This window comes from Astyanax mexicanus, chromosome 9, assembly GCF_023375975.1.
Source record: "Astyanax mexicanus isolate ESR-SI-001 chromosome 9, AstMex3_surface, whole genome shotgun sequence".
Taxonomy (NCBI): domain Eukaryota; kingdom Metazoa; phylum Chordata; class Actinopteri; order Characiformes; family Acestrorhamphidae; genus Astyanax; species Astyanax mexicanus.
The window spans coordinates 11,516,051-11,538,502 of record NC_064416.1 but is presented as its reverse complement, the minus strand read 5'-3'; the positions used below and the strand labels follow the sequence as shown (position 1 = coordinate 11,538,502).

Here is a 22,452-nt window from a genome sequence, read left to right as displayed (position 1 = left end):
CGAGGCAATAACGTCCTAATGCAATGCAAAATGTGCCCCGCCGGACAGAGCTGTCAGCTTTCAAAACTTCCACATCAAACCTGTGAAAGCATGTGGTGGTAAGTAATTTTATCATTAAACAATCTGCTTGAATGTTAAAAAAACATGTAAATAGCATTTAAAGCATAGCAATGGCAAGTTAAAATATAACAATGAACTATAAAACTATAAAAATACGGTTTATAGTCACATATATGACCTTAACTTTTTAATAGTAAAGAAAAAAAAAAAGATCATCATTTGTTCTTGAAAATGTTTTTTGGGGTGTTCTGAACAAAGACTACCTGAAAAGTCCAAATTAGTATGTGGAATAATAGTTTATTAAAAATGATTTATGATTTGTTGTACTTTTTTATACATCAAATAATAAAAAGTAACTATGTAACTTTTACCCAAAGTACATTTTAAATTGAGTACTTTTTTATATTTACTCGAGTAGATTTTTAGATGGGTACTTTTACTTTAACTTGAGTAACATTTTAGCAAAGTAAAGCTACTTTTACTTAATTACAATTTTTCAGTACTTTTTCCACCTCTGGTAATTTGGTGCATTAAGGTTTGTGTCTGTGAAACCAAACCAAACAGAGGGAGAAACGCTCAAAATAAACAAACTCATTAACTGATCCGGACCATAGAAACAAATTACAGGAGGAAGTGTGTCCCAATACTTTTGTCCATATAGTGTGCAGTGTGCTTTTTGTTGCAGAATACAGCAGTGCAAACAAGGCAAGAGGTGAAACAAGCAGAATTATTCATGCAAAATACTAGCGAGCACAATGCCTCGGCCGCTGGAGTGCAATTTTGGCACTGAATAGGCCATCCAGTATTATTTTGTTTGTTATTAATCGACCACAGTGGACAGCCTCTGTGAGAGAAATAATAGGTAATCATTAGCAAAGCGGCTACAAATTATTTATGTAAACACAGCGATATTTTACCTGCGTTTTCCTCGTGCTTCCCCCAGCCATTAACAAGTAACTTGGAAACCAATAAATGTCACAATTGCTTTCACTTAATTAAAACAATAGATATCATACAGCAAAATGCGGTGCCATTCATCGCCCCGTTTCCCGAGCCATGCAACTGCTTGCGGTCTCTTTATGTGGAAGGCTGGCATAAATAACAGCCGTTAAAGTGCCAAGCAATGGGCATCAAAACACATTATTGAAATTGGCCTGCGTGCAGCATTGTGAACAGAGCAGCCTACTTTTTTTCTTGCAAAATATATAAAAGAATACAGAAAATGAGAACACAAAGGGAATTCTATTTTGAACACATATGAAACACAACCAAGACTGAATTTTAGTAGTAAAATGAACCATTTTGTGTTAATAAGGGTCAAAAACTACCCACCACCATGTTTAACAGAAGAGAAAAAAAATATATATATATATTTTTTTTCAGTTTAGAAAAAGTGAAACAACACCTTTGTTCACACTGTGAAAAATCTATGCTATTTTACAAAAAAAAAAAAAAAAAAAAACTAAAAGTAAAGTACAGTTTCAATCGAATACATCAAATTAATTTTAAATCAATCATTGCTGTGGACCGATAAACATTTTAAGTGGCTAAAAATACACTGCCTCGATTTGAGTGTTCCCTAATTCCTAAATAGTAAGTAACTAACTAAGAATTAGAGAACATATACTGCCTGGCCAAAAAAAAGGTCACACACCCTAATATTTTCTTGGACCACCTCTAGCTTTGATTCACTGTGGCTTTGTTTCAATAAGCCTCTGCAAAATTTATTTTTTTTCAAGATTTATTTCAATCCAGTTTTGCTGGATTAATTTTTCACCAACATCTTGCAGCAGCATTGATGATGGTAGAGTCTGACCACAAAGTATTCTCCAGCACATCCCAAAGATTCTCAATGAGGTTAAGATCTGGACTCTGTGGTGAACTCTCAATCCATGGCATGGGCATGCTCCAACTTGCCTTGGGCCTATAAAAGACCAGGTAAAACCATTTTGGAACCCCTTTTTCTACCAGAAGCCACCACTGTTACCCCCATGTAAGTATGCATGAGAGATTGTCCAAAAATATGTCTCTGCTTAGCAAACACTGCAAAGTAATAATTATCTAAAAAAAAATGTAAACAACCAAGCTAGCATGCAACTGAAATAGTGAGTACTAAACAGGGGAAGAAAGGCATTACATGTTTGGGTTTTTTTTTTTTTTCGTCTTCTGGTGTTTATTTCTCACCGGCCAGATGAGGGCAGCATTGCACCACAAACATCAGCTCTCACAAATCCATCAGTTCCGGATGATTTCCTTACATTAGTGCTTCAGAAGTGCTGCAGAAGTAAAGTGAGTTCGATAAAGCAGGGAATCTACTAAAATGGTAAATGTGGGTTGTGTCTGACCTGTGTGTATAAACCTGATGTACAAATATAAAAGCTGCTTCTTTATGAAGTAATAAAGATTTGTGCTAAAGAAACCCTCAGCCATACATGAATTAACATGGAACGTGAATGCAGTAATGTTTGACTCATGTTTCCATTAGAGGGGTAGTGATACAAAAATGACTTTTATTCAAAAAGTAAAACAACAAAAAGTACAAATTTAATAAGGATGTATGATGATCAAAAACAAGCGAATTCAGAAATATCTTACATTCTGAATGATTTAATTATTTGCTGCTAAGATATATAAAGTTATGGAAAAAACAATAAGAGATCACTTAAAAATTATGAGTTTCTTTGATTTTACCAAATTGAAAACCTCTGGAATATAACCAGGAGGAAGATTGATGATCACAAGCCATCAAACCAAACTGAACTGCTTGAATTTTTGCACCAGGATATGGCATGAAGTTATTCAAAAGCAGTGTGTAAGACTGGTGGAGGAGAACATGCCAAGATCCATAAAAAAAACTTTCTTTGCATAATTTGAGGTCTGAAAGCTCTACATTTTTGCCAGTTATTTTCTTTAAATAAATGCTCTAAATTGAAATATTTAGGAACTGTCTGTATATTATGGAATAAAACAACAATATTCATTTTACTCTAACATATACCTATAAATAGCAAAATCAGAGAAACTGATTCAGAAACTAAAGTGATCTCTTATTATTATTTTTTTTTCAGAGCTGTATAATTTAAATTCTCAGCCATACATAAAGTTACATAAAAAATTATTCTGGGTCATTTTTGACCCATGTGTGCATTAGAGTTAATAGGGTTTTAGGTTAAGAAACAACTCAATAATGAACTGATAAATTAATGAGATACACAGAGAAAGAAGGAGAGGGAGATTTGAAATGATTGAACGTTTAATGCTTATAATCATACAAGGGAGCATTAGCATTATCATTTAGCATTGCTGATTCACAATTTTACTTCATTTTAACTTTATTAAACCATTCAGGTCTCAAGTCAGCATGCCAATTACAGTACAGTTACAGTAATTACAATTACAAGTTTCTTCACTTGTAAGAAGTTCACATGATCCTCAAAAGCATCTAAATCATGTCCAGATGGATCAGTTTAGAATCCTCTTCATTATTTATCAAGCGCTACTGGCCGGGGTTTCTGTGGAGCTGTCCATTGCAGTGGGGGTGAAGGGTAGAGCAAGCGTAGAGGAACTTAGCGTAGAGGAAGGTTCAGTTCTGCTCACTGGTTCTGCTTATTAAGAGTTCAAAAGGAAAAAGATCAGCTCTTTGAGACAACCTGATCCAGTCTATCTGTGTCTCTGTCCACGATGGGGCTCAAGCCCCTGAAGCTTCCTTGGGGCCGGTGAGAGATACCGTTCAAAATTGGTGAAATACCTCCATCTACTGGGCAGATGTAGTCTGCTGAATCGTCGGGTCTTCTCTTCCTTAAGTGGCTGAAGTTGGTGAAGCCGAGCTTCTTTGGCTGAAATGAGGAGAAACAGAAGCAGAAAATTGCGACGTTATTCAGTATTAAATTAATATACTAGATAATCCAAAAGTACAGGTATTATGTAATAGGATGGTCCATTATAGATGCCTCATAAATGCTCTCCTCTATCCTGAAGCCTACTCTTTAATATTTAAGGTCTGGATTAGGGTTAAGTTTTAGGGTTTTCTTTAGGGATTCTTGGTAAAAGTTAGGCTTAGGGTTAGATTTAACTTAGTTAACTAAGTTAACTAAGTTACATTGCATTTTATATATATATATATATATATATATATATATATATATATATATATATATATATATATATATATATATAGTGCATTTACAAAAAAAATTGAATATCATTGAAAAGTTACTTTATTTCAGTAATTTATATAATATATTGATGTATTACACACAGAGTGATCTATTTTAAGTGTTTATTTATTTTATTGTTGATGATTATTATGGCTTACAGCCAATGAAAACCCAAAAATTAGTGTCTCAGAAAATTAGAATGTTGTATAAGACCAATTGGTTCTTTTGGAAGTGTGGGCAGTGTGCCAAGTCCTGCTGGAAAATGAAATCCGCATCTGCATAAAAGTTGTCAGCAGAGGGAAGCATGAAGTGCTGTAAAACTGCACTGACATTAGACTTGATAATAAAACACAGTGGATCAACACCAGCAGATGACATGTCTCTCCAAACCATCAGTGATTGGTGGAAACTTCACATTAGACCTCAAGTAGCTTGAACTGTGTGTCTCTCTTCCTTCAGACTTTGCTTCATTGTTTTTTTTCAATGGAATGCAAAATTTACTGATGATCAGTGATGTTGCTTCTTCAATGGACCATCCAAGTAAAGTTTTATCAATCAGGATACAATGCTATGTGTTTGTTATGTGTTTTCATACCCGGACTTTGGCAGTGGTAGTGAGGGGCGTGTGTCCGCTAGCATTAGCATACTCTCGTTTCTCTTGCTGGGCCTGTAGTCCCACCAGACTGTTGAAGTTGGTGGCTAAATGCCGCCTCAGTAGAGTCTTCTGAGGAGGGATGTTAAGCAACATGGCCAAGGTCTCAGAGTTGAAGCGAGGCTCCAAAATCTGAAAGTGAAACAAGCAGATAGAATCAAATAGTCAGTGACCTTCAAGAAATGGTGAAAAAAAGCTTATTAATGAAAGTTATCAATGGACAGGTATTAGATTAGGAGGTTAGCATCACCTTTATTAAAACCATCTTCACAACTAACATGTCTCTCAGGTGATAGGATCATAAGTGAGCCTATAAGTGGGAATAGAGAGTAGAGTGCATAGGCTAGACTGCCAGCCAAATCTGATTTATTATATATCTAGATTGTATACAGATTGGATTTTTTTAATGGCCTGAACAGTCAGAAACAACATTTTTTATTCTTATTATATATATATATATATATATATATATATATATATATATATATATATATATATATATATATATATATATATATATATATATATATATTTATTTATTTATTTATTTATTTATTTTTTTTTGGCAAATCATATCCAAACCACATTTGAAGGTGGTTTGAAATGCGATTACAATTGGAATTGTACAGATTCTTCTCAGTAAGCGTCACTTAAAAGAGTGACAAAAATGCAAAATACAAAGAGTGCTAAATGTACAATGTAGCAATAACACTAGTAAATACATTTGTGATGAGTAAAGGGCATATTTTGCCCCGATAAATCGCTTTTTACACCGTAAATCCAGGCTCAAAGTAGCTCCACACCTCTTTGCTAGAATCTGGAGAGCAGAGCAAACAGTTTGCTCTCATCTTGCACCAGCAAGACATGACGCCTCATTTTAGAACTTAAAAGATTCCTAATTTAACCAGGCCACCTACAACTCAGTTCACAAAGTTCATAAAGGATATAAACGACTTTTCCAGCTGCATGGACTGATATAAATGTGGCTGTTGCTGGTTTAACAGTCACATTTAAAAATTTGCGAGCCACTGTTAATCAGGGAACACCCAGAGCACAGTCTGTTTAACCAATCAGCAGTCATATAGCAGTGTATATCAGAACAGAGAAGTTTATATATATATGTATATGTTTTTGCAAGTAAAATTCTCTTATATGTTTTCTAAACTTTCTTTACTATATATGCATTATTTCTATTCTTGGGATTGTTAAAATAATATTATAAGAACTAATAACATTTGCCTAATTCAGGAAATTTACTTTTTGTCAAAAAGTACTGCTTAAAATAATAATAATAAAAAATATCTACCAATGTAGAAAGACACTTTAAGTCCTTAAAATAAGCATAAATAGTTTAGAAATAAATCAAATAAATAAAACAGTTGGAGGACAACTAGATTTAAGAGTGCTTAACTTTCTAAGGTTTAAATGTTTGCAGTATAAATGAAATGGAGTATTCATTTATATAGAGAACTCACTATAAGGCCTCCGTGGACTCCACTGCCTCTGAGGTTTGGAGCATACTCAGCCAGGTCCACAGAGCGCAACCACTCCATTACCCGATGGTTAGACCACTGCACCACCTCTGATGGAGATGTTTTATTCTGAATAATAAAAAAATAACATTTTATCTTCTGTTGAATATCTGTGAATATGTTTTTTTGTTTGTTTGAGACTTGTGACTTTCCGCATTCACCTGAGCACACACGGCAGAAGCTCTCACCTCGTCCCCCGGTCTCCGTCTCAGGCAGGACGGGTTGAACTTGTTGGCGTGGAGCACGTGGATGGCACATTTGATGCTGAGATGATGGAGCTGACTGGTGACTTTTAGGAACAGAAGGTCATTCTGTGAGAAGAAGGTAAAAATAATGCTGGAGATACAAAAGGTCACCTGCAGAAGCATTTTCATGTTTCATCAGCATCACTTATGGTCAGGGGTTGAGGGATACAGCTGCAGTTTGGCCTTACCACCGTCAGATATTGGAGCATTCTGCCGTCAACTCTGCTCTCATGGAACTGGTCTTTGTACTGGGGTAAGCCAATGTCATCCAACCACCCTTTGAGAAGTTGAGAAACCAGGAGACAAGTTATTTACAGATATTTTACAAATGCTTTAACAGATACATACAGATAGCTCTTGAAAAAATAGGAGACCACTTCAGTTTCTGAATCAGTTTCTCTGATTTTATAGCTATTTATAGGTATATATTTGAGTAAAATAAACATTATTGTTTCCTTTGATGAACTACAGACAACATTTCTCCCAAATTCTAAATAAAAATATATTGTCATTTAGAGCATTTATTTGAAATGGCTGAAATAAAAGAAAAGCTTTCAGACCTCAAATAATGCAAAGAAGAACAAGTTCATATTCATAAAGTTTAAGAGTTCAGAAATCGATATTTTTTGGAATAAATCTGTTTTTTAATCACAGTTTTCATGCATATTGGCATGTTCTCCTCCACCAGTCTTACACACTGCTTTTGGATAACTTTATGCCTTTACTCCTGGTGCAAAAAATCATGCAGTTCAGTTTGGTTTAATGGCTTGTGATCATCCATCTTCCTCTTGATTATATTCCAGAGGTTTACAATTTGGTAAAATCAAAACTCATCATTTTTAAGTGGTCTCTTTTTTTATTTAAACAAAAACTAAAAAAGTTATTTTTTAAAAGGAAACACTGAATGGTTTCACAGCTGAATGGGATTTACAGCCGATAAATAATATAGACAGATGAATTCAGGTCAAAGCTAGTTGCAGATTGTAACTTGTGGGTCTGACTAGAGAGAGTATATGCAGAGTATATGCAATCAGTGATGGTTTGGAGAGTCATGTCATCTGCTGGTGTTGATCCACTGTGTTTTATCAAGTCTAAAGTCAGTGCAGTGTTTTCTTGAAGAATCTTGCAGTGCTTCATGCTTCCCTCTGCTGACAACTTTTATGAAGATGTGGATTTCTTTTTTCCAGCAGGACTTGTCACACTGCCCAAACTGCCAAAAGTACCAATTGCTCTTATACAACATTCCAATTTTCTGAGACACTGATTTTTGGATTTCATTGGCTGTAAGCCACAATTATCAAAAATAAAATAAATAAACGCCTAAAATAGATCACTGTGTGTAACACATCTATATAATATATCAGTTTCACATTTTGTCCTAAATTACTGAAATAAAGTAACTTGTCAATGATATTTTATTTTTTTGAGATGCACCCAAAGATATGAAAAATATAAAGTGAAGAAAAACAGAAATCAGATAATTCTTTATCATATATAACAAACAAACAAACTTAATTCAATCATTTTTTAATAATGTCATATTTAATTCCATAACCCAAACACATAAAAATGGAAAGGTTCAAAGCTCTTTAAATCTTGTCCAACTTGAGCATTGCCACAGCAGAAACAATGCGTTTGTGGCCAGAACATTTAATACCAAGTCCAAATATTCTGGATCCGATCATAATTCTCAATTCCTTTTACTAGAATACGTACGTGTAACCCAGATGTGATCCAGCTCTGAGGATTTCTCCATTGCCTTGTTGCTAAACGACCTGAGCGCCAGCTGTAGCTTCTTTCTGTGCAGGGGGTGTTTAATGGCCATCTCCTACGACACCATACAAATAAAACATTACAGTGAAATATCAGTTAGTCTTAACCCAATCATAATGACAGCATGACTACTGTAGAGCTATTAAATGTGGTTAAAGAAAGGTTTACCTTCTCAAACTCTTGTGGTGTGGCGGAAAGTAGGGTCTGACCGCTGATCACCCACTGACGGGTGAGGTTAACATACTGGCCTAGTCCATAGTCCTCCAGCCAACCACACACCTGCTCTGTGGTCCACTTAGAGAAGGGCAGTGACATGTCTCTGAAACGGAAGAGAGGGAAGCAAACCAAGAACACTGTCAAAATTGTACAGTACTTTTTATATGTAGTTCACACTTATCTGTACCAATAAGGAAACATTTAGAATGCTGCATCCAATCTGTATATATGACTTCCAGACAGAAATCACCACAGAGCAAGTATTGCTTGGTACAAGTGGATCAGACACAGCACTTCTGCTGGCATTTTTAAACACTTCAGCATCCCTACAAGACTAGGAACAGACCACCAACCAGACATATCTAGTCAACAGCATCCTGTGTCCACTGAAAAAGGAATATAGGATGACTTAATATTGAGGCAAAAATCCATTGTTTATTCTGATAAGACTGAAAATCTGTGATTACTTTGCTTATTTTAGGAATAATGATCTTAAATCAGTCTTACTTCAGATTTACACTTTATTTTTAGCAACTTAAACTCAAGAAGTGCACAAAATAAAAAACTTAAAGTCAAGTTATTCTGATTATTGTGTTCACATTTAAACAAAACATCTGTGATATTATATTGATTTAAGTGTTAATTCACTCATTTTAAGATTTTGTGATATCTTATTTTGAGAAATCTTACTAAGAAAAAATTGCTTACCACATTGGCAGATTTTTTTTTTGTTGCTTAATATAATCATGTAAGTCTCAATTAACAAATATTTTGTCTCTGTTTTGCCAACAGATTTTTGGCAGTGCACCAAACATTGACCACCACCATGTCAATTACTGTCATGGCAGCACTAAGAATAACGACCCACCACCCAAATAATAGCTGCTCTGTGGTGGTCTATCCTGTGGGGTGCTGACAATTGAAGAACATGGTGAAAAAAGAATAATAAATAATTTAGAAACACAGAAAAAGGACCACAGTCTGTAATTATGGAACTACAAGTCAGATTATCTCATAGAATCAATTTTAGCAGCTAAACTGTATGACTGTATTGTATTAATACAACCAAAAAGAACAAATTAAATCCATATTCGTTTGCTACTCAGGATTAACATACTTACATCAGATCAAGGGGCAAAAATGACTGAATGGTAATAAGTAACAAATTCCATATTTGTTTGGAGTTTGCCTGCAGGGCCTTACCGAACTGAACGACCTGAGTCCGGCGTCCGGGCCAGCCTGGGTCCAGCTGTAGCTCTGAAGCCCCCTCTTCTGAATTCAGTGGGCTCTAGGTCATCTCCCTGCAGACCCCCTGATTGGGTTCTTCTGATTCTAAACACACACAGAGAGTTCTGCATGATCTAGAACAGCTTTTATTAAAACACAATGATGCTTTTACAGATGTGCACACTCACTTTCCCCACAGTTTGCGAATGCTCTTCTTGTTCTTCATGTTTTCCTGGGAGACGGGAGACTGCTGTCCAGAATCCACTCCAGAAGACACTGGCGAAAGATCAGACATGCTCGTGTCCTCCATCCTCTCTGTCTTTCCTGCATTAAAGGTAAATAAAACACAGATGTTGAAGAAAAACATTCACGTTCAAATGGAACTATGAAGCAAATTGGTGAAATCTCTGCAATACACTAATTTCATCACTGTTTTTTTTTAATGGCATGTAATAATACACAGTAAACACTTTGTTATTACCATGTTATGCACATATAGCACAGGAATTGTTCATTATCTAAAATGCAGACTAATCAGATGTTGTTTTAACCATTTATTTACCAGCAAAATACTGATAAACTAAACTCCTATATGCATTAACTGCATACTGACATTGTAGATATTTTGATTTAACAACCAAAGTGTACTGAATAGAAACTGTGCTGAATAGAATATGTGGTGGAAATTGACTCAAAACTATAATTTAGTGCTTTAAAGTCTTTAATGAGTAATATTATAGAGCACACATTGATATATTAGTGATTATAAAAGGCTTATTAACTATTTTAACCATCCAGATTCCTCTAATTCTGTTTATTTACAGCTCTGTACTATAAAGTTCTGTACTTCAAGTATATGGAATTCCATGGAACAGTATTTACAAAACTCATTCCATGATTTACTGTATACAACTGTATAAAACCTGTAGACAATCAACTTTGACAGCCTAATGCTATGTTAACAAGGTCCTGCAACCAGTGGCCCTAACTTTTCTACCTTTATCTTGCTTCCAAATAGCACTTCAATTTAACACTTGGATGTACACATACAGTGTGCCAAATCCTGCTGAAAAAATTAAATTACTTGATATATGACTTGATAGAACACAGTGGACCAACACCAGCAGATGACATGTCTCTCCAAACCATCACTGATCGGTGGAAACTTCACACTAGACCTCTTGAACTGCAGCTTGAACTGTGTGTCTCTCCACTCTTCCTCCAGACTCTGATCCCTTTGATTTACAAATAAAATGCTAAATGTACTGATGATCAGTGATGGTTTGGAGAGACATGTCATCTGCTGGTGTTGATCCACTTTGTTTTATCAAGTCTAAAGTCAGTGCAGTGTTTTCCCGAGAAAACCTTACAGCACTTCATGCTTCCCTCTGCTTATACCTTTTATAGATATGCAGATTCAAATTTCATTCTCCAGCAGGACTTGGCACACTGCCCACCCTGCCAAACGTACCAATTGGTCTTATATAATATTCTAATTTTCCGAGACACTGCCTTTTGGGTTTTTATTGGCTGTAAGCCATAATAATCATCAACAATAAAATAAATAAACACTAAAAATAGATCAATGCAAAACATCCATATCATATATGAGTTTCACATTTTCAACTGAATTATTACTAAAATAAATAAATAATAAAAATAAAAATCTTTTCAACGATATTCAAATTTTTTATAGATTATATGTGAGTATACTTTTGTATTACATTGCAAAGAATGAAAGCCAAATCAATAGAAAATACCCAGCCAATCAGAAGAGAGAAGACCAAAGTTTAAGGGGGTGGGGGTGGGAAGAGGCTTATACAAGTAAACAAAACACAGCACAGCCAAGAGCCGAGAACGTGTAGCTGTGGGTATCTGCCCTAAACCCTAACAGACGTCCAAACATCTGGCCCTGGTTAAGACTGTAAAGCAGCTGCAGCCACAGATATAGAGCAACAGACAGAGAGAGAGAGAGAGAAAAAGAGATAGAGAGGGATACACTGTAAACCCATACGTTGTTTGAACTCAAATGATTTAAGTCTGTTTTACATAAAATTGGATATTTCTAAACAATACTCAACTATTTTGAGTTAGTTGAACATTTGTGGGCACGCATACATTCAAACTGAGATCTTTGAGTTGAACCAACTTATAATAACTGAGTTTAGTCTGTTTTGTCATTGGCAGCTTCTTTTCTATTGGCTTCTGTCACAATCTATTTGCATACTGGGTGTGTCCAACAGTTTTTGACAGACACTCACCATCAGTTTGTAGTGATTCCCCCTGGGCTACCTTAGAAATAAATCAATTTCCCCTTTAGTTGTAATAAATTAATGTTTTAATTTGTGCTAAATAAAGTTTTCATTACCCATTACTTTAAAAATTGAGCAAACCAGGTGCCTTTAAAAAAGTTAAGTAAACTCAACTTCTGTCTTACAGTTTAACAAAAATAAAAAAGTTAAATCAACTTCCCCTTTAGTTGTAATAATTGATGTTCTAATTTATGCTAACTTAAGATTTCATTACCTATAACTATAATTTTTTTGAGTAAATTCAACTTATCCGGGCTTACAGTGTAGAAAGAGAAAGAGAGAGAAAGAGAAAGAGAGAGAGAGAGAGGGCCCCCTCTACACTACCTGATCAAAGGCGGGGATAAAGCTTGCTGTGGTTTAAAGAGGCGAGTGGTTTTGATTAGCTGAAAGGGTGGAGGAGAGGAGAGGCCAGAAATATACATTGAAAATGGTTCAGCAGAAAGCAGTTAGCGTCAGTAGCTACCTAAAACCGGAGCGCTCGCACTCCTGCAGCGACCTTCAAGCCAAAGCCCGGAGTTTAGAAAGCATGGAGGAAAAGAGAGAGAGAGCAGAGGATACACAGACTAATATCAAACAGAGTTAGACACAGTAGAAAAAGAGAGAGAGAAAGAGAGAGTAAGAACAGTGTTGAGCACAAGCAAGATTAACAACACACAGTATAGAAAGTGTTAATGCTGTCAGGATTTAATTTGTATGGCTGCATTCACAAGTAAGTATCTTTAGAAGAATAGCTTTGTACTGTATGTTGTAAAAGTTGATTTTTCATTAAAGAAAGAAAAAAAACAAAAAACAAATTGACCAAACTTCCAGCTACGCCCTCTCATTACCTGACCCAGGTGTTTCCTGTTTGCTGTTCTGAGTTTGTTTCTGTGTTCCAGTGTCTGGTCCTGTGCATTTTACACATCTGTATGTGTTCTAGTGTTTCTTTGTTTTTGGTCTCAGTGTATTCCGTGTATCTACAGTACTGTGCAAAAGTTTTAGGCACCTAAGCAAATTACATTTAATATATTTAATTAATTTATCTCAGCAATATGAGTGTTGTGGCCCTTAAAAACAACACATAGGATTTAAACAGATGCAAATAAACATAAATACAGTAAAAAGTAACAAGAATTTCTCAGTTTTAGGTACATAGGTTGTATCCTAAGCCAAGCTGTACAACAAAGTTTGTGATGTTAAAGCAATGTTTTTTGTAAGTTTGCTATTTGTATTTATTGTAATGCTTTAGTGTTTTACTAAGCTAATAAACACGTACTGCCCAGATAATTAGCTTTTTTTTTTTTTTTTTTTTTTTTTTTTTTTTTTTTCTGTTAAATAAATTACTTGCTCTTATGTCTGAAGTGGGTTCTTTTTTTTTGTTAATTGGATAGGTTTGAAATGGTTTTGACTCTCTGGTTTGTTATTCTCGATTCTGATTTTTGCCTTCTCCCTATTGTTGGAACTCTGTGTATTACCTGGACTGTTACCGTTTCTGATTGTTTGGATTATCCTCTCTTGTTTGCCTCCCCGTGCATGAACTTTGGACTGTCCCTCACTCTGGTTAGTGCTTTTCCTCTCTGGTTGTTGTTTGCTCCCGCTGACCTTATATTTCAGTCTGACTACCCTGTTGTTATTATTGATATCTGCTCTATTTAATAAAATATTCTTTATACTGCATCTGCGCTTGTCTGAGTATATCTGATCATTACAGTATGAGGCTCATTGTTCATTATATCAAAAATATGCTTATTTTCTGAAATGCATCACTGGCAGAAATGAGGAGAGATGTGATGGGTAAATGATAGTGCTGTCTGTGAGCTGAGTGTGAGGGGATTCGTACGTAGGCTGAGTTCTCCGTCCTCGCTGCCTTCTCGAGACCTCGCTTCTGAGGTATCACTCTTTCCACCATCTGTTAAAGGAGATTTCCCTGTTTGCTCTTCTGAGGTTTGACTCTGGAAATGATTAGAAGATCAAATCAGAATCGACGACATGTTGTAGACATCTGCTGGAAACACTGAATTACATGAATTCCTTAATTCATCAAAACATCCACAAAAAAAACTAAAGAAACATTTGCCTGGAACATCTGATTTTATTTAGAGTAAAGAGAAAAGCATCTGAGGCTCATAGTGATTTGTGTTTTGTGAGCTTTATTTTTATTGTACATGGCATATTAAATTGAATATTAAATTATCATTGTGCAGTCCAGTACTGTTATCATTACACAAATCCTGTTAGCTCTGGTACTGTTAGCTTCACCGCTATCATGCTCCAGCCTTGCTGATTCTGACTGTCATGGCTGTTAGTTTAATGGCGATTCTGTTTAAAACCTATTGTGTCCAACAGCTGTGACATTTAGCTTCACAGCTATCCTGCTACATACAACACTGTTGAGGCTGGCTATTGCTACTGTTAGCTTCATGGCTATCCTGCTACAACCCTTCTACACCTGGCTGTAGTTAGCTTTGTGGCTATCCTGCTCCTGGCCTGTTGTGACTACTCTTTGTTATTTCTAGTTCTCATCATATTAATCAACACCTGGTTTGGTAAATTTGGTAAATGTGGTAAATCAGGTGAGCTGCTGACGGAACTGAACATAATATACACATGCTGGCTGAGGGGCATCCAGGAGAAATCTAGAATCTCTACACTTTGTTCTTCAGCTTGGCTCACAGAATATAACATCTACTTAGTTAAAAATGAGAATTCCTTGTTACGTTTCACTGTATGTATGTTTATTTTCATCTGTTTAATTCATATGTGTTTTTTAGGTAAAAAAACACTCGTATTGCTGAGATAAATGAATTTGTGTAATTTGCTTTGGTGCCTAAAACATTTGCACAGTACAGTAAATACTTTACTCAGCTTACCCAGCTCAATTTAGATTTCATCTGTCATCTTGGCTGTGTTGTATATAAGAGTCAATCAATTTACACTAAGTTGAAATAAAGGTAGATTGATTGAGTGATTGATTGACTCATGGATTAATTGATTGTTTGGCTGATTGGATTTACCTCATTGGAAGAAACAGATTCTTCAGGAATCTACAGATTGGAAAAGAGAAATCAGAAATGAGAGTAGAGAACGAGTAAACTAGTACACAACACACACTGTCTAATCTGTACAGCCTCTTAATTCTTAAAGACAACTGACCTTTTGTGTTGCTCCACCTTTCAAGTCCTCCATACTGCAGGACAGATGTTTCTTATGTAACCTGATGAAAAAGATAAATAAAGATAAAATTTTAGCATAATATTAACTAGCTTAGTGGATTTGCCTTTATACACAGTACATTTGGGACAAAACAAAGACAACTCATTGATTAAGTTGATAATTAAGTAGATTATCTAGATTGTCTTGTGGTAGATATAGAGAAATGGTAAGACATGAAAAGCTTAGCACCTTGTTGGTAGATTACTATCATCAGTGGGCTGAAGATGGACATATGCTGACATACGTGAGCTAGTGATAATGTTATCAACATTTTAGGGTACTGTGGAACATGTTTAATGATGTGGCCAATGTTTAATGATGGTTATTTGGAGAATATTTTTCTACACACAGTACTTCGCCTTTTCTATATGGCTGTAGACCAATCAGAGTGCCCATGCTCAAGCCTGTCCACCATTAAAAAAATAAATAAATTAGAGCTTCACATTGAAGCAATGGAAGTAGTTTTATTATACGTCACTTTGATATTCGATTAAATCTAGGCAATTTACATCATGTGCACTGTGGAAAACAGTGGAGTTAAACAATTTGCTGGAATACAGCTCTGGAAAAAAATTAAGAGACCACTTCAGTTTCTGAATATTTTTTTTCTAAATTTTGCTATTTAAAGGTATATATTTGAGTAAAATGAACATTGATGTTTTATTCTATAAACTGCAGACAACATTTCTCCCAAATTCCAAATAAAAATATTTTCATTAAGAGCATTTATTTGCAGAAAATGAGAAATGGCTGAAATAACAAGACAATATAATAAGTTCAACAAACAAGTTCATATTCATAATGTTTTAAGAGTTCAGAAATCATTATTTGGTGCAATAATTCTGGTTTTTAATCACAGTTTTCATGCATCTTGGCATGTTCTCCTTCACCAGTCTTACACACTGCTTTTGGATAACTTTATGCCACTTCTGGTGCACAAATTCAAGCAGTTCAGCTTGGTTTGATGGCTTGTGATCTTCCATCTTTCTCGTGATTATATTCCAGCGGTTTACAATTTGGCAAAATCAAAGAAACTCAACATTTTTAAGTGATCTCTTATTTTTTTTTTCTTCCAAGGCTTTACATTAGTTTCAGATATCTTAGAACATCCTTAAATGTCATGAACTGTGTTAGTGGCACAGAATCAGCATGTCTTAATGTTTTGGCACTTTATCTACAGAGCTCCTGAGTGATACTGTATAATGAGCATGGTGTACCTGGATTCAGCTTCCCTCTGGTTGGACACTGAAGACGCAAGAAGTGGAGATGAAGCACTGGAGGTCAACTTAAAAAAAGACAAACTAAGTTTAGAGTCCAAAGCAGAGGTTTCACATATGATATAGACACAAATAAACATTTACATTAGTGACATATACCTCAGAGTGAGGCTTAAGAGTGAGAGCCTTCATCTTCACTCCTCCATTCTGCTCCTTTTCCTCACAGCTGCCTTGTAGCGCTGCAGTGGAAAACAAATTATTATGTAATAATCTTCAAGCTTGAGCAGAAACAAGACTCATGTATCAGTTTGTGTTTAATATCTAAATACAGAACGTATTTTATTTCATTGTACAGTAACTCTGTGGAGGACAAAGTAGTAAAGACAGTCAGACTTACAAGGAACTAGGCTTATGCCGTCTCTGAACTGTCTGCACTGGCTCAGGAGGAGGGACAGTTCTTCTATACGCCGATCCTGAAAACAGATAAAATAATACATGACTAGTCGTGTAACTTTTAGAGCTTGATTTTTAACAAAGGCTAAGTTTACACAGCAGGTAAAAAAGTGGTCCAAATTTGATATTTTACATCATATAAAACAGGTGTGTCGTTTATGTGGCTGTGTAAATGGAAAAAAAAAAAAAAAAAAACCTTACAGAATCTGACATTTTCAACTTTAATATGTTGTACTTAAATCTGATACTTAAATCCATAGAGTGCTCTTAATAAACTGACCAAACACAGCTACAGATTATGGCTGCCATGCCAATGGAAAATAAAAAAAATCCTTGTTCGGACCAGTTGTGCCTGCTGTGAGAACATAGCTATTGTGTCTCAGATTCGTAAGGTTGCACATTTTTCCTGCATCAACACATCAATTTCAAGAAATGACAGTTCACTTGCTGCCTAATATGTAGATCCTACTTCTTGCCATGTGCCACTGGAAATGGTTCATTAATGATTTTCCCTTTTTTGGTGGTTTCAATGGTTTGAATAGCTGATGTTAACATTGCTACTGAAATTACAGCTCGGAAAAAGAATAATAATAATAATAATAATAATAATAATAATAATAATAATAATAATAATAATAATAATAATAATAATAATAATAATAATAATAATAATAATAATAATAAGAGACCACTTAAAAATGATAAGTTTCTTTGATTTTACCGAATTAAAAACCTCTGGAATACAATCAAGAGGAAGATGGATGATCACAAGCCATCAAACCAAACTGAACTGCTTGATCTTTTGCACCAGGAGTGGCATAAAGTTATCCAAAAGCAGTGTGTAAGACAGGTGGAGGAGAACATGCCAATATGCATGAAAACTGTGATTGAAAATCAGGGTTATTCCACCAAATATTGATTTTTGAACTCTTAAAACTTAAAACTCTTAAATGAATATGAACTTGTTTTCTTTGCATTATTTAAGGTCTGCAAGCTCTGTATCTTTTTTTTTTTTTTGTTATTTCAGCCATTTCTCATTTTCTGCAAATAAATGCTCTAAATGCCAATATTTTTATTTGGAATTTGTGAGAAATGTTGTCTGTAGTTTATAGAATGAGACAACAAAGTTGTTACTCAAACATATACCTATAAATAGCTAAATCAGAAAAAACTGACTCAGAAACAGAAAGGGTCTCTTCTGTATATTGAAAAAATATTTAGCATTTAAATTGCCTTATCAGTAAGCAGTAGAGGCAGACATGTTTAAAGTAAGACTTCTCTCCCAGATGTACTGTATATTAATACACATGGCCTTAAGACTAGGTGGTGCTTCAGCTAAACTGGGAATCAGAGATTTGGCAGTGAGTTCAGAGGAGTGGGTGCGTTCTGAAGTGGTGGCTTGGGGGTTAACCCTGCCATGCCTCTTTTACCCTCAGCCCATGATGGGGTTTGGCAGGAGCCTGCACCCTAAAAGACCAGGCTGAAGGAACCGCTTTGGCTGAAGCTCTGCAAACTATCCTGTCTGCTTAAGGGCAAACCCAACATCTGTGTGCTTAAAATGATGAATGACAGATACAGTGGTGTGAAAAAGTATTTGCCCCCTTTACAGGTTTCTTTCAGCAAATTTGTTTTTGCATTTTTGCTTGCTCCCCCATAAATTAACTGTGATTATTGACACCTTTTAGAAATCTAAGTTCAATTTCATTACTAACTACAACAAGACCTGATTACTACCAGACCTGTAGAATCAAGAAATCACTTAAATACAACTTGTCTGACAACTGAAGCAGATACAAGATCTCAAAAAGCAATACATTATGCTTCGATCTGAAGAAATTAATTATCTATCAGTCTGAAAAAGATTACAAAATTATTTCTAAGGCTTTGGGACTCCAGCGGACCACAGTGAGAGCTATTATTCACAAACAGAGAAAACATGGAACACTGGTGAACCTTCCCGGGAGTGGCTGGCAAACAAAAATTATTCTAAAAGGGCATGGACAACTCATCCAGGAGGTCACAAAAGAACCCAGAACAACATTTAAAGAACTGCAGGTTACTCACTTGCCTCAGTTAAGGTCAGTGTTAATGATTCAGTGTTAAAGCTTGTTTCACATTTGCCAAACAAACATCTTGCTGATCCCCAGGACTTTGGGTAAATATTATTTGTACTGACATGACAAAAAAAAAATCGTTTTTAGAAGCTGTGTGTCCATCATTTTAGAAAAACAACATCATGCTGAATGTAAAACATGGTGGTGGTAGTGTGATGCTTCAGGATATGGACAACTTTCTGTAATAGATGGAACCAGGCATTCTGCTAACAATCCTGAAGGAGAATGTCCGGCCTCATGACCTCAAGCTCAGGCAGTACTTTGGTTCTGCAGCAGGACAATGATCCAAAGCAGACAAACATGCCCATCTCTAAATGGCAAGGTTGGTTAATATATATATATATATATATATATATATATATATATATATATATATATATATATATATATATATATATATATATATATATATATATATATATATATATATATATATATATATTTTTTTTTTTTTTTTTTATATATATATATTTATATTTTTTATATTTTTTCCTTTTCATAAATGAAGTCAATCAATTAAAATGTTCTTTTTATATTTACACAGGTTATATGAACAAAAACAAAACAGAAAATATGTAAGAGGCAAATACTTTTTTATCAATGACAAATATATCAGTCTTAAAAAATATTAATATTAATATAAGGTACATATATACAGAATAAATGTAAGTTTATTGTTGTATAACCTGGATTTGTCTCAAAAGACCATACAATTTCAGTTTAATGCAATCTGCAATCTCTCACCAAGAGGTACACCTCCCAAAATTTGCCTGCCAGAACCTTTGTATAGATCTTTGTTTTGCAGCCATAATGCATGATATTAGCCTTTGTCAATGAGTGTACATATTTAGTTTTTTTTTTTATCTACCTGAAACTGTACCAATATTATATTGATAACAAGACTAGTCATACTGATCTGTCCATACACATTGCACAGTTTTAATTTACAAATGAATGCATAATACATTGAACTGCCCAGTATATTTACCTTTTCACTGTTGTCTGCTATCAGTAATTCCATCCCTGTCTTTAACTTCTGTAACTCCTGATCTGTTGAGAAAAACATCAAATCCACTTGAATCCGTATTTTAGTACAGACACACAGGCCTCCAGACAGATTATATTCACTCCTCATGCATATGAAGAAGATCATACAAAAAAAAACATCATGCTGTACTGTCAGATATGATATTGATTCAGTTCAGTCACTGTATCAGAAGCAGCTCAACTGAGAGAGGATAAGCAGCATAATCCTCTGATTTCTCCCAAGGACAAACTTAAGCTCTAGTATTATAGTATACCCTACATAATAATACCACACTGGGGGCTGATATAAAGCTGGAGGGTGACAAAGCTATTGTCTTGATCTGAGAATTGACGGTGACAAGTGTTCCTTGTTGAGCTGTTAGCTGAGCTTATAGAAAGGGAGAAGCTTAAGCACTGCCTTTGGGTTCTACAGCAATAGAAAGTCACTAGTTAACAGCCATCAAAACAGAATTTAAAAAAGGAAAAGTGGAAAAAAATGAGCGGCAAGTGTGGAAGCCAATGTCCTGTACATTTATCATCAAAGAAAACTAGGGCATCGCTTTAAAATAAGGCTTCCTTATAAAGAGTTTGTTAAGGGTTTATAAATGAGTTTATTAATGGCTATTAACTAGGTTTGAAAAAACATTAATAAGCAGTTACAACACATCATTAAGAAAGGGCAACAAGCAACAGTGGCCTGGATGCATATTTGACTTTGTCTTTTCCTTCAGTCGGCATTCAAATATTTAATTCAATAATAAAGAAGGTCAGTTTAATATACTGTAATTAAACTAATGTAATATGTTAGTATATAGCACATTATGTTAACATTATAAAGTTGTTTTTTTTTTTTTGGCCCGCCACCTCTCTTCGGAGGACTGTTAATACTTTATTGTTTATTCATTTATTTGTTTATATATATATATATATATAGTTGGGGGAGAGAAACAAAAATAAACAAACAAAAACAAACAAAGAAACAACAAGAGAGAAAAAATAAAAATTGTATGCATATTATATACTTTATAATATTATAAAGTATATATAAAAATTATAAAGTTAAGACATATGTTAATGCTGACTGATGGAAAAGACAATTAATAATCAACAATATAATTACGTTTACGATGTGTAGCTGACACTTTTATTCAAAGTGAATTTTAAGGTTGTTCCTAATACAGGAAGTGGAACAAAGTAGTGTTAGGAGTCTTGCCCAAGGACTCTTATTGGTGTAGTGCAGCAAATAGTCACCCAGAGCAGGAATCGAACCCCAGTCTCCTACATGATGTGGTGGTCCATTAGCAGCTAGTGGTGTTACCACTGCGCCACTCCAACCACCAAGATAATTACATAACCAAAGGTATTGTAACCAAAGGTAATCATCCCACATTATAAAAAGAGCTCAAATAATTTTTTTATCTAAATATGTCATAAGTCAATCCATGACAGCCTGGTGTGACTACCCACCATGTTTCATGTACAGCAATTTATTTGACCATAAGTGTATGTACTTGTAACACACAGCAACTAGACTGGGGTATTGAATATCAACTGCCCCAAATAAAGCACGGTAGAGGACAAGAGAACAAGAAAAGTCATTAAATATAAACAAATATACTAAAAGTCTTACGTTTAGAGTTAAGCCTCCTCCGGTATATCTCCTCTATCAGTTAGAGCAGCATGGAGAAGACACACAGATGCTGTTAGACACCCCAAACAAACATGCACTAACAATACAACATCACACCACACTGTGTTGACACATAAATGTCAAATACTCAGTTAACTAAATACAAAATTATCTATTGAGGTCTTAATTACACTGCATAATCAGACATCAAAGTGCAAATACAGTCAGATTTCTATATTCAAACACACAGATTATTCAGAATGCACCACACCACAAATAGCAAATTGAGACCTTTTGCACAGACAACACAATCACATACATGCAAATACATGAAGTCAATACATGAAACATTTTCCTTGTGTAATATTGAACTCAAAGTTAATATAATACACTCACTGAGCACATTAAGAGTTTAGAAGATGTTATAATTGTGTGGATAATGTATTCTAAGCATATTTCAGCTGGTTAACACCAACCAATCATTGTTTAAATACAACCATATACAGCTCTGGAAAAAAATAAAATAAAATACCACTTAAAAATTATACGTTTTTTTATTTTTTTATTTTACCAAATTGAAAACTTGTGGAATATATTCAAGAGGAAGATGGATGTTCACAAGGCATCAAACCAAGCTGAACTGCTT

The 22,452-nt window shown here is 34.9% G+C and overlaps 1 protein-coding gene across 10 annotated transcripts in view; it reads right to left on the bottom strand.

The window, feature by feature from the left end:
- Positions 1–3,287: 3,287 nt before the first annotated feature.
- The window catches only part of ppfibp2a (PPFIA binding protein 2a), a 58,492-nt gene continuing 39,327 nt past the window's right edge, over positions 3,288–22,452 (bottom strand). For 2 of the 10 annotated variants that reach the window (XM_049483531.1, XM_049483533.1), the window contains exons 9-25: positions 21,807–21,839; positions 20,139–20,200; positions 16,981–17,056; positions 16,743–16,822; positions 16,584–16,651; positions 15,307–15,367; positions 15,168–15,197; positions 13,994–14,105; positions 10,051–10,186; positions 9,839–9,967; positions 8,588–8,738; positions 8,363–8,474; positions 6,835–6,923; positions 6,563–6,712; positions 6,345–6,470; positions 4,813–5,001; positions 3,289–3,896 (exon numbers count right to left, since the gene is read on the bottom strand). In XM_049483531.1, the coding sequence (XP_049339488.1) occupies positions 3,693–3,896; positions 4,813–5,001; positions 6,345–6,470; positions 6,563–6,712; positions 6,835–6,923; positions 8,363–8,474; positions 8,588–8,738; positions 9,839–9,967; positions 10,051–10,186; positions 13,994–14,105; positions 15,168–15,197; positions 15,307–15,367; positions 16,584–16,651; positions 16,743–16,822; positions 16,981–17,056; positions 20,139–20,200; positions 21,807–21,839 (1,808 nt within the window). In that variant the 3' untranslated portion in view covers positions 3,289–3,692. Of the gene's footprint in view, positions 3,897–4,812; positions 5,002–6,344; positions 6,471–6,562; positions 6,713–6,834; positions 6,924–8,362; positions 8,475–8,587; positions 8,739–9,838; positions 9,968–10,050; positions 10,187–13,993; positions 14,106–15,167; positions 15,198–15,306; positions 15,368–16,583; positions 16,652–16,742; positions 16,823–16,980; positions 17,057–20,138; positions 20,201–21,806; positions 21,840–22,452 lie in introns of all 10 variants that reach the window. The other 8 variants (XM_049483530.1, XM_049483536.1, XM_049483532.1 and 5 more) reach the window with 8 other exon arrangements.